The sequence below is a fragment of the Heloderma suspectum genome, chromosome 2 (genome assembly GCF_057233095.1).
Source record: "Heloderma suspectum isolate Gila_16-S chromosome 2, 16-S_ref, whole genome shotgun sequence".
NCBI classification, from domain to species: Eukaryota; Metazoa; Chordata; class Lepidosauria; order Squamata; family Helodermatidae; genus Heloderma; species Heloderma suspectum.
Window position 1 is genome coordinate 161,903,557 of NC_139459.1, and position 14,619 is coordinate 161,918,175.

The 14,619-nt window shown below is 43.5% G+C and overlaps 1 protein-coding gene across 5 annotated transcripts in view; it reads left to right on the forward strand.

Moving 5' to 3' along the window:
- Nucleotides 1–14,619, forward strand: part of RIMKLB (ribosomal modification protein rimK like family member B) — a 105,127-nt gene that overhangs the window by 50,831 nt on the left and 39,677 nt on the right. For all 5 annotated transcript variants that reach the window (XM_084835496.1, XM_084835500.1, XM_084835498.1 and 2 more), the window contains one exon: nucleotides 3,701–3,916. In XM_084835496.1, coding sequence (XP_084691622.1) covers nucleotides 3,701–3,916 — 216 coding nt within the window. The remainder of the gene's footprint in view (nucleotides 1–3,700; nucleotides 3,917–14,619) is intronic.

A 14,619-nucleotide genomic window follows, 5' to 3' on the forward strand; every position in this document is an offset into this window, starting at 1 on the left:
AGACCTAGTGTTTGGGCATTTAGGAGAGTGATCCTATGGTCCCTGGGAGAGACCATAGGATTACTCTGAATCCCCCTTCGAAAGTTGGAGACAGCATTCTGAACTCAGAAGGGGGAGTTGGAGATCTGTCACCCTTCCTCTGCCTCCTCGTAGCTGGTGCAGAAAGAACTATGCTGTCTGCCCTCTGAGGTCAGAAAAGCAACCTCAGAGGACAGGGAAAGGGGGTGTTCTGGTAGGCAGGGAAGGGAAGAGAGGAGACTGGAGAGGCCAGGATACCAGAGATTCTGAGGCCTCGCCAGCCTCCTTCTCTCTCCCTCTAGAGTGCCCTTGCTAGATGGGTTCAGAAGCCCATCTAGCAAAATGCACTAAAGATGGAGGATGTGGAGGTAAAGGTCGTCTCCCCTGCTACTCCTGCCCTGCTAGCATCAACTCAGCAGGGCTTTGGATGATCGGAAGCCTCCAAGTTCAGAGGCTTCCAATCGACAAGGGCACAACCCATAGGATTGTGCCCTTAGAAACTTAAGGTGCAATCCTATGCAGATTTAGTCAGATATAATGTCCTACAACTCCCATCATTGTTGGGGTTGTAGGACTTTTTTCAGTCTAAATATGCATAGGCTTGCACCCTTAATTGCTCATTTGTAGTGTGGGTTTTAAGTAGGGAGCTACTTTTTTCATTTAACATGTTCACATTCAGCTTTCTCTGCACAGATTTAAACTCAACACACTAAATCAAAATTTATACTACATACTCACCTACACACAGAGTCATACCCTCAACTCTTTTAATCCAGAATAATTAACTTTAATTCAGAACGATCAACAACTAATGCAGATTTTAATTCCTGCTTTACTTGTAAGATATGCTGAAAAGTGTGGGGAGGGAAATCATCATTAGCCAACTGGATTATTAGTGTGGAATAACTAATCTTTATGTGATCTTGAATAGATAACCTTAACAGTGTGACCTGCATTACATTACGTCTAATTAAGTGTGCATTAACCTTTAAGGCTGCAGTCCTATACCTATCTACCTGAGAGTAAGTCTCATTCAACTCAGTGGGACTTACTTCTGAGTAGACATGCATAGAATTATGCTCAGCTTGGTACCCATATGCTTCTTCCAACCATTTCGATACAGTGAGCAGATTGGATGCAAAATGATCTTTGAGAAGTAGTATAAGTGTTGTACATAAATGCAAGAAGATATCTGCCTTACCTTGCGTTTAAAACTGGCTTAAATGTTAGCGGATTAGAATAGGCCAGCCTTAAAACCTCTTGTGTTTATATATCATCTTAACTACAATTTCAGGAAGTCAAAAGTGTGAGAGCGCTGGTGTGGCAATGTCACAGTGAAGCATGGCATCTGCAGTTACTGGTGTGCTTCAGCAAAACATAGACCTGGTTTACACATGATGTCAACCCAAGGTTTAAACAACCAATGGGATGTCATACATGAGCAGGAGAGAGTGGGCATGCTGCCTCCCGTGCACCCACCACTTCTGCCTTTAAAGAACAACCTACGATTGACTCATTTGTAGGTTGTTAGCGTGATGTCCAAACCCGGACACTTTGGGTTGTTTGTGGGTTAAGTTTGGGTTGTTTAATCCATGAATAACCCAAAACATCTGAATGTGGACATCACACTAACAGCCTCCGAACAGGGGTATTTGTAGGTTGTTTTGCAACCTGGAGGTGGCTTGCGTACTCCTCGTGTCCTCGAGAAAACGTGGGTTAATCAACCTGTGATTTGCTGCCGAATGCCGCTGTTATATGTGAAAAGTCCCATTAAGTTGAAACTTTTTCTAGCCACGACCAAACTGCAAGAGGCTTTGTGAGTGACCTCATCCCTCTTTAGTTGCTAAGGCTGCCACAGGTGGTCTAACAGTCAGGTTTTGCATTTAAAAAAAAAAATGATATTAGCTCTCTCCAGTGGGCTTGGAGTTATTCCAAAAGTAACTTCTCTCTGGCTCTGTAATATAGCTTGTATTTATACTGCGCTTTTAAGATGTTGAAGGTATATTATATACGTATTATCTCGATGATCTTTCCCTCAGCCCTGTAAGAGAAGTAATTTTTTTTATTATCCCCATAATATCCCTGTTTTTATTACCTTAGTTTGTCCAGTCATGCAGCAAGTCTATTGGACATAGTAACCTGGTTCACAAGATCAAAATAAGGCACCGTGGCTTATTTAAATTGCGGAGTGTGCGGGACGCAATTTCCATAATCACCGCCCTGGCGTGGCTTGTTGTGCCATCTGAAGCCAGACATCATGACTTGTTGGAGGGGGAAATAACCTGACAACAGCTCATGGGTTATTGGAGGGTTGTTTCCTCCTCCAACAAACCATGTTGCCTGGGTTGAGATGACACAACAAGCCACGCCCAGGCAGTGACTACAGAAGTTGTGCCCCGCACACATGGTAGCTTATTTTGATAATGTGAACACAGTGTAGTCTCTTGTTGCCTCAGAGCAGGGGTGGGCAACTTGTGGCCCTCCAGGTGTTTTGGCATACAACTGCCTTTAGTCCTCACCATTGCCTATGGTGGCACGGGCTGATGGGAGTTGTAGGCCAAAAATCTGGAGGGCCACAGGTTGACCAACCCTGCCTGAGAGGATGGGCTAAAGCTGAGTCAATGGCTTAAAATAGCTCTGGAATAGTCCAGTGTTGCTATCAAAGAGAGCAAATCAAGTGAATCCATGGCAGGGATCTCAAAACAGATTCAGAGGAGATCATACAAGGAACTGAGCCAAAACAGAGTACAAGTGAAGTCACAACATGGAGTACATAGTCAAGCATGTAGAAAGCATTTTTAAAGTGTGAGAATAAAGATGGATGAACTGAAAGAAAGGCCAATTGCTGAATCAGCTTCAGGGAAGATTCTGCTACTGGAGTTCACACTGACTTTAAGGGAACAGGCAGGGCAGGTGAGGGAGTGCTTTGAGCATGAGCAAGCCAAGAAGAGAGAGGAAGCTCTGTCAATACCCTCCTCCTCGTGTTACAGGAGAGAGGTATACAGGTGCTCTCATACAGGCACACATACCTGCACACATACAGACAGCAAGCTCCCTTCCCTTCCTCTCCTGTGTGTGCTTGTGTATGTAGCGTACATGCGCACGCACACACCTTGTTCACACAATCAAAATCTGGGTGTGACTTGTCATGTTATGTGAACCTGGGAGGCATGGCTTGTTGAAGGGGGAAACAACCCTCCAATAACCCTACAACAGCCCATGGGTTATTGGAGGGCTGTTTCCTCCTCCAACAAGCCATGCTGCCCAGGTTTGTACAACATGCCCGGGTAGTGATTATGAAAATCATGCCCTGCATACACCACAATTTAAATAAGCCACCATGGCTTATTTCATGTGAACCGGCCCACACAGTAGCAACATCTGTTGTCTTTCTCACGTCTCCTATGTATGGGAAGTTGCCCCCTTCTTACAAGTATTGGCGTTCCTTACTGGAATCTGCTCAACCAGTGCTGGACCATTTTCTCTTGGGAAACATTCACATAGCCTCAGTCTAACAATCAGACTTATTGCATAACTTGCCCTTGGATCACTTAATATTGATTAAAGTAAGAGAATTGAAACCTCTTAAATTTAAGAATACACAATGGAGGATGTAAATTAGCTGTACTTTGAGACATGGGATGTGTGTGCCCGCACTAAGTTTCTTTCTTTAATTTTCTAGACGTTCCTTTCAAAGGAGTCCTAACGTGTGTAGGACTAAAGATGTGTAGCTCCGTTGCTCCCAGGCTCTGGTTTTTAACGGATCGTCGTATCAGAGAAGACTACCCTCAGCAGGAAATCTTGAGGGCACTCAAAGCCAAGTGTTGCGAAGAGGACCTGGATTTCCGGGCCTTGTTGATGGATGAAGTGGTCTTAACCATTGAGCAAGGAAACCTGGGTAAGAATAAAGATGGTATGGAGTGATGACAATTGGGAGGGTGTAGAAATTCTTAAATGCGATAATAGTTTAAAACTCCTCAGTCTGGCATTAGAAATATCTAATGCTCTTTTTGAGAAACGTCTGACCTGATGCAAATAGTATGTAAAGGAGAGTCTGGTTAAAAATTACAGTGAAGGCTGTATCATAGGAGTCCCAAATGGTGTATACACCCGCAGTGGCACATGATATAATGATGTCATGCCATCACCCACTTCTGGAACTGAAAACTTGCTCCATGTTGCATCACATGTTTGCATCATGCTACACTGTCAACAATACTGCAGCTTGAGTTGCAGTGCAAAGCTTTAGCTGGATTCTACTAGTTTCTGCCTACTAGTTCATGGACAAAATGTTCTTTCTATGAGGAAAGTGAATTCTTCCGTGGGTCACTATACTGGTGTAAGTGGATATTATATGTGAATTACTTCCTCTGTGCATGTTATTATGCGCTCCTGGCAAATAAGCATACATACATTCCTAGCCCATGGGGAAAATACTTCTTTCATAAAGCCATTCTCATCCATTTCATGAAACCATTTCTGTTTGCTCACCTGAAAGCAATTCTTACCACAGGTGAATAGGTGAGAGATGCTTTACAAGCCTAAATTATACTTACTATCACTATCTACTAAAAGACCAAAATAATGCATTGGAGTGTCTGTTTGAAGCTGTGTTTTAGCAATTGCATAAGTTTCCAGCTATCCAGTCAGATTTTGCAGAGGGGAAAGGCCATTGTCTTTCACTTGGAAAAGTAACCAAACTCATTAACGTGTCTCTTATTCTGTTGCTGTCTCTTAATCTTGACTATCCAAGGCATTGCCAAAGTGATTCAAGCTAAAGCCTTGGGATCAGTGTTAGCTGATAATGTGATTATGGAACCTAATCTGTGAGCTTTGCTTTGGCATGTAGTTATGTGCAGGCATAGTTCTTTTTCCCCACAGAGTCTGTGTTTATCCCAAAAGAAGAGAAGTCCAAAACATTTTTGCCAGACAACATCAAAACTCCCAACATACTGTGAGGCGGGGGCAGGGTGGGGGTTTCCTGCTGAAGAAGGAACTAATTACCCCCAGTCACAATAACACTTTCCCTGTATACCAGGGGTGAGCAACCTCTGGCATGTGGCCCATGTTGTCCCCTGCTGTGCCTATTTATTTATTTTTTAACTGGAAAACAAGGTTTTTAAAAGTCGTCATTTGCTGCTGAAATTTGTCCATTTTGAGCCTCCGTAGCAGTTTGCCAGCAAATTTCAGTGGCAAACCGTGACTTTAAAAAAATAACTTCTTTTTTGACAGCACAGACGCTGTGAGAGGGCTGCCAGTGGTGGGTTTGGGGCAGGTGGAATTGTCCCCAGATTGTATGAAGTTGCCCACCCATGCTGTATGCCAAGTTGGTTTCACATTTGTCAAGTGCTGAAACTGGTGGTGTCACTGAAGCTTGATTTCTGCCCGGCTCATAATACAAATTTGTTGAACTTGTAATGCTAGGATGTGTTCTTAAAAGAGTGGCATGTTTCCAAGACTACTCCTCTGGTTTAGATTGCAACTTTTGAGCAAGCACCTCTGTCCTTGGCACTCAGCAGGGGTGGCTAAAGAGATTGGACCCGATCATGCTACCAGTGATGTCATCAGGAGCATGATAGGACCCAAATCCTAGAATAGCATTTGGAGGAAACAAATGGCTATTTACGGATTCTAATTTTTATTTCTTTGCTTGTTTTGGTAAATACCTCTGTTGCAGCCTATTCTGAATCAAGCTGAAGGGCGTTAGTACACTATTAGCTGTAATCATTCCTCTTGTGTTGCTTCTGGTGGCATACTCCATTGCATCTCATAAATACTCCTTATGGTGCTGTACTAATTTCCTCCATCAGTGTAGGGTTGGCAGCTCTTTTTTCATGCTCTCTATGTAGTTTCACATGTGGGTTCTGTGCTTGTGCAAATCCAGCTTCTGGAGTATTTTAGATCTCTAGCTAGGGACCTCGCACTCATATCCCTCTCCCCTTGTGGTGAAACTTTCCTCCTTGTGCACATTGATAGAGGGGCAGGAGGAGCTTCTCAGTTACTTTCTGACCACCATGTTAACAGCAGCTTGCTGTTTACTACTTGCTCAGACTACCATGTCAGCTGGCCCCACCTTCCTAAAGTCTACAGAGACTCTCACAGTATAAATGACTGTTGGTTTTCCAGGTCTGTTCTAACTCTAGTGATCCTTATGCCAACAATTCCCAGATCTATAGACATGGCTCCACTGCAACCCAATTGTTCTTTGAGGAAGGATGAAGGACCTACTGTATTTCTTCTAACTTCGGTTTGGGCTCTAACTTTTGACTTCCCTATATCCAGCAGAGCAGGGATAGGGACACCCCCCCCCCCCTGTGGACGCCCATTGATCCATGGGAAGAATTATTCGGAATAGTGTGGACAGGGTCACCTCTCCTCTCTCTCTATTTGTGCCACCCCATCTTATTTCTCTATGTTTTGTGGTTGCCAGGACATACCCCTGCCCACAGGGATGGGGCCTTGTCCCTGATCTTGTGCTATATAAGCAGCTCAAGGTCAGAGACAAAAGGCACTACCAGAGCCAGCTAGGTGTGGCAGAAGCATATCTGCTTTCTCTGGCTCTGCGCCTGCAGGGTAGATGGAGCTCCAACCACCCAGCAGGCATAGAGACAAGTCCCTGTCATTAACCTCCAGCTCACAGTTGGCTTTCCCAAGGGAACTGCTGAGTGGGGAAGTGTGTGGGGAAGTGTGTGTTGTGCGGCACTATTGGGCATCACCTTTGAAGGGAAAGGCAGGGTGGAGGGGAGTGCAAGCTGCTGGGTGTTGTTTCTGAAAGGCACACACACACCTTTGGGCAGAAGAACTCAACATTCCTGCTCCACTGGTCTTTCCCAAGGGGAAAGTTGGACAGGGCAAGAACATGCTGGCTGGATGAAATTTGACTAGGGCTTCCCCACCCCTGTGATAAGAGAGAATCCAAGTCCTTGCCAGTTCCTATCATTGGTGATCTCCAGGCCAGTGTCCCCGAGTGAATAGTTGAGGCTCTTTGTTGAGAAGATTAAATGGGTAACCCCAGTCTTAATTTAAAAATATTTTAGACTGCCTTTCAAGACAACAGGCCCTCTCAAGGTCTCATACAAGGAATCTAAATCCATAAATTCACATTTTCAATCTAGTACAATATTTTTAAAAAGTGTATCCAGGCTTTATACTGGGATAGTTGCTATCTGCAAGTATGACTATGAATTCGGCTGTTATGTGGACCTTAAAAAGGACTGAAATTTTCTTTCTCACGTATGTATGTGCATGCACATTCACACACATTCCCACTCTCTTGAAGCCGGAGGTAGGCAACGTGTTGCCCATGGGGACCAATGCACCTCTGGACGCCTTCCTTGGCTTCCGCCAATGTCTGTACCTGTCCCGCTTAAACATATTCTTACTGGCAACTGGGATCACTGTAAAATAGGTTTCTCTTGGTGCTGAAAATTGTGACTTCGAAGGAGTTATTTAGTTTGTTGGGGTTCAGACCCCACCTCTGCTTGTATTCTGTCTTTTGGGCAGGTTACTTGTCCTTTGCATTGCTTTTCCTGGCAGCCATTTTGTGGTGGTGTCCCCAGGACAGTTTTCCAAATTGCCAAATATGCCCACAGACCAAAATGTTTGCCTATCCCTGCTCTAAGCTCTCTTTGTGGCTGCGTCCACACTCATTATGCTGCAAATTAAACTTGCCAAGCCACCCCCTTTGTTTCTAGTCACGAGTAGGGCAATGGCAGCTACGGCAACAATAACTGAATTGTACAAGGCTTAATGCATAGTCTACCTCTACACCATCTGTATTATAAAATACAATGCCATTTTGTACACCACCTAGAGAACTTACCATTGATGAGCGGTATAAAATATTGTAAATAAATTGGACCTTCATGCTAAGGCAGACGTGGCTTTCAGCAGAGCAATCTTGCACTGTCTGTTTTCTTGAGGACACCAGCATAATCCTTCTCCTACAACTACATCAGTTAATTACTTGTCCATATGTGGGACTGTACAGAAACCTTGAGGAAGAACAGGTGACTTACCTGTAACTGGTGTTCTTTGAGTGATCATCTGCGTAGTCATGCAACCTGCCCCCCATTCCCCGTCACTAGTGTCACTTATAATTTTCTTCTTATTGCCCGCACATCATGATTGTTATGAAGGAACTGAGCAGGAAAGCAGTTTCCCCATCCTTGAAGGCATGCACACAAGGTGGAAAAACTCTTGAGGGAAGAGGAATATGTGTCCCAGTTCCCTGGCTAGAGTTCTAGAATATTCCTGAAGCAGGATCTGCACAGGCATAAAACTCGCATGTGGGACTTCAGAGACTACTTGAAGAACATCACTTACAGGTAAGCCACCTGTTTCCTGTACTAATGAAGCAGTTGATACCATTTTAGAATTTGTGTGAGCCAGACACATGAAGCAAATTAGAGGCCCTGCTCATTTCTAAACTTTTTAAAAACTGCTTTTTGGTAGGATGGAGAGACTAATTATATTAAGAACTTGGGAAAAATGAGTGTGTTCTCAGGAGATAAGTCAAAGTGAATAATGAACTTAGTGACAGGAGGGAGAAAAACTGAGGGATTGGTGTTGTTGATGAAGTTACTTCTGTTTGTGTACATGAGTTGTGGCTACTGACAGTCAAAAAGAATGGGAATGCTATCGAAGATAACTGAATGAAATTTTGTATGCACGTTCAGGTTATAGTTTTATGTTTCACTTTTGAACACTAGCTTGATCCACATCAAGGGATGGGAGAAGAAAATGTAAAACGTATTGTAATATCATGTGCCTTAAAGATTGAGATCAGAATGATTACACATTCAGGACATAAGTCTCCATCTCAAGTTCCAATACCAGCTTGAACCTGTTTTTTTAACCTGTTTTTCATGGGAGAAGGGGAGAACACAGATGCACTACACTGTGTTGATGGGTTTTATGGTTGATATCCACAGATTTTGACCTTTGTAGCCAAAAAGTGTAGTTGCTATAATCACACACCCGCCCTGCCCTGGTTGAAGGAGAGGTGGTGTCTTGCCTCTGATGTCACTCTGAGCTGGAGGCAGGATCAGGAATTATCCCTGCCCCCCTCCCCAGCTGTAAGCTCAGGAAGAGGTCAGGTGCTTGTCATACTCTCTAGAGTGGTATGGGACACTGGCCATGGGGAGCTACTGGTTTCATGCATGCAGACTTTTAAGAAGACCTTGAAAACATCTTATTTTACCTTGGCCTTCCCTTGATATGACTGCTATTGTTGCTGTTACTGCTGTTAACATTGTTGCTGGTTTTATTGTTAGCGTTTATTGTTTTTATTTTTATGTTTTATCACTTTTAATATTTTAACTGTTTTTATGTATTTTATTGCTGTAAGCTGCCTTGGGAGGTGGCCAAGAAATGTTTTAAATAAATAAAATGCATCATATGAGATGGGAGTGGGTATCTACATAATCTAAAAAGTAGTATTGGAAGGGGCCTTTATTACAGGATCTTAGATATATGCACAGTTTATCCAACTCTGAGAATGGTTTCATACTCAAGATGGTGGCTTTGTAAAGATGGTGCTAGGGTTGTTGTTGTTGTTCATTCGTGTCCGACTCTTCATGACCCCATGGACCATAGCACGCCAGGCCTTCCTGTCCTGCGCTCTCTCCTGGAGCGTGCTCAAGTTCATATTCATTGCATCAGTGATGCTGTCTAGCCATCTCATCCTCTGCCGTCCCCTTCTCCTTTTGCCTTCAGTCTTTCCCAGCATCAGGGTCTTTTCCAGGGAAGTTTTCTCTTCGCATTAGGTGGCCAAAATATTTCATCTTCAGGATCTGTCCTTCCAATGAGCAGTCAGGGTTGATTTCCTTTAGGATGGACTGATTTGACCTCCTTGCAGTCCAGGGGACTCGTAAGAGTCTTCTCCAGCACCACAGTTCGAAAGCATCAATTCTTCGGCGCTCAGCCTTCCTTATAGTCCAGCTCTCACAGCCATACATTACTACTGGGAAAACCATAGCTTTGATTAGACGGACCTTTGTCGGCAAGGTGATGTCTCTGCTTCTTACTATGCTGTCTAGGTTTGCCATAGCTTTCCTCCCAAGGAGCAAGCGTCTTTTAATTTCATGGCTACAGTCACCGTCTGCGGTGATCTTGGAGCCCAAGAAAGTAAAATCTGTCACAGCTTCCATTTCTTCCCCTTCTATATTCCAGGAAGTGATAGGGCCAGATGCCATGATCTTAGTTTTTGTAATGTTGAGTTTCAAACCAGCTTTTGCACTCTCCACTTTCACCCTCAACAAGAGGCTCTTTAGATCCTCTTCACTTTCTGCCATTAGGGTGGTATCGTCTGCATATCGGAGGTTGTTGATAATTCTCCCGGCAATCTTAATTCCGACCTCTGATTCATCCAACCCGGCATTTCTCATGATGTACTCTGCATATAAGTTAAATAAGCAGGGTGACAATATGCAGCCTTGTCGTACTCCTTTCCCAATTTTGAACCACTCGGTTGTTCCATGTCTGGTTCTGACTGTTGCTTCTTGACCCTTGTACAGGTTTCTCAGGAGACAGGTAAGGTGGTCTGGTACTCCCATCACTTTCAGAATTTGCCACAGTTTGTTGTGATCCACACAATCAAAGGCTTTAGCGTAGTCAATGAAGCAGAAATAGACGTTTTTCTGGAATTCTCTTGCTTTCTCCATGATGCAGCGAATGTTGGCGATTTGATCTCTAGTTCCTCTGCCTCTTCTAAACCCAGCTTGTACTTCCGGTAGTTCTCGGTTCGCATACTGCTGAAGCCTAGCTTGTAGGATTTTGAGCATCACCTTGCTGGCATGTGAAATGAGCGCAATTGTGCCGTAGTTTGAACACTGTTTGGCGTTGCCCTTCTTTGGAATTGGAATGTAAACTGACCTTTTCCAGTCTTGTGGCCACTGTTGAGTGTTCCAGATTTGTTGGCATATTGAATGCAGCACTTTAACGGCATCATCTTTTAGGATTTTAAATAGCTCAGTTGGAATACTGTCATCTCCACTAGCTTTGTTGTTAGTAATGCTTCCTAAGGCCCACTTGACTTCACTCTCTAGGATGTCCGGCTCAAGTTCAGTGACCGCACTATCATGGCTATCAGGGACATTAAGATCTTTCCTGTATAGTTCTTCTGTGTATTCTTTCCACCTCTTCTTAATCTCATCTGCTTCTGTGAGGTCCCTGCCTTCTTTGTCCTTTATCATGCCCGTCTTTGCACAAAACGTTCCCTTGAGATCTCCAATTTTCTTGAAGAGATCTCTAGTCTTTCCCATTCTGTTGTTTTCCTCGATTTCTTTGCATTGTTCATTTAAGAAGGCCTTCTTGTCTCTCCTTGCTATTCTCTGGAACTCTGCATTCAGTTGGGTATATCTTCCCCTTTCTCCCTTGCTTTTCGCTGCCCTTCTTTCGTGAGCTACTTGTAAAGCCTCATCAGACAGCCACTTTGCTTTCTTGCATTTCTTTTTCTTTGGGATGGATTTCGTTGCTGCCTCCTGAACAATGTTACGGACCTCCGTCCATAGTTCCTCAGGCACTCTGTCTATCAGGTCTAATCCCTGAAATCTATTCCTCACCTCCACTGTATATTCATCAGGGATATGATTTAGGTCATACCTGAACGGTTTAGTGGTTTTCCCGACGTTCTTCAATTTAAGCCAAAATTTTGCAAGAAGCAGCTCATGATCTGAGCCACAGTCAGCTCCAGGTCTTGTTTTGACTGACTGTATGGAGCTTCTCCATCTTTGGCTGCAAAGGACATAATCAATCTGATTTCGATATTGACCATCTGGTGATGTCCATGTGTAGAGTTGCCTCTAGGGTAGGGTAGTTGTAAACAGGAGGCTTTTATGTACAGATGAGTAAATAGCCTCCTGCTGTGCCAGCCCAGAGCTGAGCAGCTGCACCTTTATAGCTGTTAGAGTTGCATGGCAAATTGTCACCACCTGGGGATATGGAAGTCAGTCACTGTGAAGAAGAATGCTTATGGCAAGGTTACTTCAACAGGGGAGGACAAAGGACAGCTGGAGAAAGAGAGGAATCTTGTGTGACAGGCTTGCCAGATTACAAAATGGATGTGTGGCTAATGAATTGAACATGGAGTTCTGGAATGAAGGGGATTGGAGGCAGTTGGGAGTTGGTCTTGAATAATCCTCCAATCGTTTCCAACCCCTCTTGAACTATTTTGCTATCTTACTCTTAAATCTATGTTGAAATATAGAAAAATCTTAGATTTTATTTGTAAAAATAATGTATTAAATTACCATTTGTCTTCTGAAGGCTTATATACTATTTATATTTTAACTATTACAGCCCAGTGAAATCTAAACCTGAAAAGTATGGTTAATTTAAAGTCTTTCAACTGCTTAGACATAACAATGTAGCACTGGAAAAATTTGGCATGTTGACAAATTATTCTGGTATGTGTGGAGGGAAGGAAATAGAGAGATATAAAACAAACCTTTAATGGAACAAACCTTAGATGTTTGAATGTTAGCCATTTATTGTATTCTAGGCTGATGACTGCAACGCAGAATCCAAAACAAGAGGCCAAGGGCTGCTTTTGTTACTAATTCCAGTAGCTACTGCTGCTTCCTGGGATCTGGGAGCTTCTAGAGACAGATGGTGGCAGGGAATTTTTTGTATTTGTCTCTGTGTACATGGGACCCTAGTCTGTGGGTTGCAGTGGCAAGGAATTGCTATCTGTCTCTCCCTACTAGGAGATGCAATGCGTGTACAGGCAGTAGTCTTTGCTGTAGCATGGCTGGGTTTGTGTGTGGGGAGGCATTATTGTTAATGCAACTTGGTTCATTCAATTCTAGCCTTCTCTGTTATTTTGCTTGCAATTTCAATACTACCACTTTAGGTAAGGTGAGTTCACCATCTCAAATGCTCTTGGCAAACTGTAATACAAAATCTGTATGGCCCTGCATATTATTATCTGGCCTTCTTTATTTAAAAAGTACCTTTCCACCAAAAAATGGTGCCCAAGTTGGTTTTTCTATATTCTTTTACATATTGCTTTATAAAAGAATAGAACGAACAGATTCCTGTCCAAAAGTTGCGTACAGTATAAAATTATGCAAGAAATAACAGGAGTGGGTAATATAAATGATGTGTGAACTCTTGCTGAAGTTCTTCCCACACTCTGTGCACTTGTACGGCCTCTCTTGTGTGTGGACTCTCCAATGTGCATTGAGGGCCACAGTTCTGTTGAACACCTTTCCACAGCCAGGGGACATTACTGTTTCTTTGATGTCCACTTTCTTTCCTAAACTGACTGTTTTGTCACTTCCTTCGAGCCTCCTGGGGAAGGGGTAGACTTCTGTTTTCTGGATTCAGACCTTCGTTCTTTTGTGTTTCTGGCCCCTGCTGGTTTTCAGAAGCTGCTTCTACCTGGGAACTGTTCTTTTGGGATACTACTGCTATTATCCTTTGCAGTTTCACTATTTAAGACTTTCTCCCTGAGGAGTCTCCTCCATTTCCTGTGCAGTAGCCAGGGGGTGGGGGGAAGGTTACTCACATCAAAACCTGAGCCTGAATTCCCATCTATGCAATGAAGTAGTGCATTACTGTGCAGTATTCTAGGCTGAGTGTGTGTGACTGGCTCCTTGTCCTCCAGTAAAATTTATGGCTGATCGGGGATTTGAATCCAAGTCCCCCTGGTCTAAGTACAACATTCTATCCACTACACCAAACTGACTCATAGGACAGGAGCCAGAGCTTAGTGGTAGAGAACGTGCTTTGCTCCATAAGTTGCCATGTTCAGGCAGAGCCCTGGCTGTGGCCTTCCCCCACAGATCTTGCTATCATGGGAAGCAGGATGTTGAACGTGTGTCTGATCCAGCAGGGCTCCTCTTATGCTGCATGGGTGAGTGGGTCGGAACAGTTTCCTCCGTGCCATTTTCCTGATTTACAAACTAGCCATAGCTGTTTGCTCCTCATGGAATACCCTGCATGTACCTATCTATATGATGCCTCTAGACATTTTCCTCAGGAGCAACTCTAATAAGGGAAAACGGCATGGGGAAAAGAGTTAATCTACCCTCAAAGATTGATCAGACTTCCCCTACCTGGCATTGTTGTTGTGTTGTTGTGTTGTTGTTTAAATCTAATTGCAGTCTAACTCTTTTAATGAAATCTTGGGACCTAAAAATGCTTAATTTAGCTGGATAATTCCCAAATTGGCACAAATAAAAATGTGTGTAAAAAAACTTTAAAAATCCCCCCTCATATTTATATTTTGACAATAATATTGCTCACATCCAGAACTTTTGGAAGTGGTTATGATCAAGGGTAGTCAAGTTTTATTTCTTAGACTTGGAAAACAATTGAAAAGCTCAACTCTTCTCAAATTAAAATCAGCTAATCTCAAGTGCATACAAATCTTTTAGAACTGGGACCTGCAATGAAATGTTGCAGTGTGGAGTTCTGTTACTCTCCCACCCCAAAAGAGTCAGTCAGCATTCTGTGGCCACTGAGCAAACTCAGTCTTTGGCTGTTTGGGGAGGGTGTCCCCCCCGCAGGATTTTTCTGAAAGTTTGTTTGTTCTTTGGCATACCCTGGAGTACCCCTGAGCCTACTGATACCTCCCTTTTGTGCATGGGTGGTGCC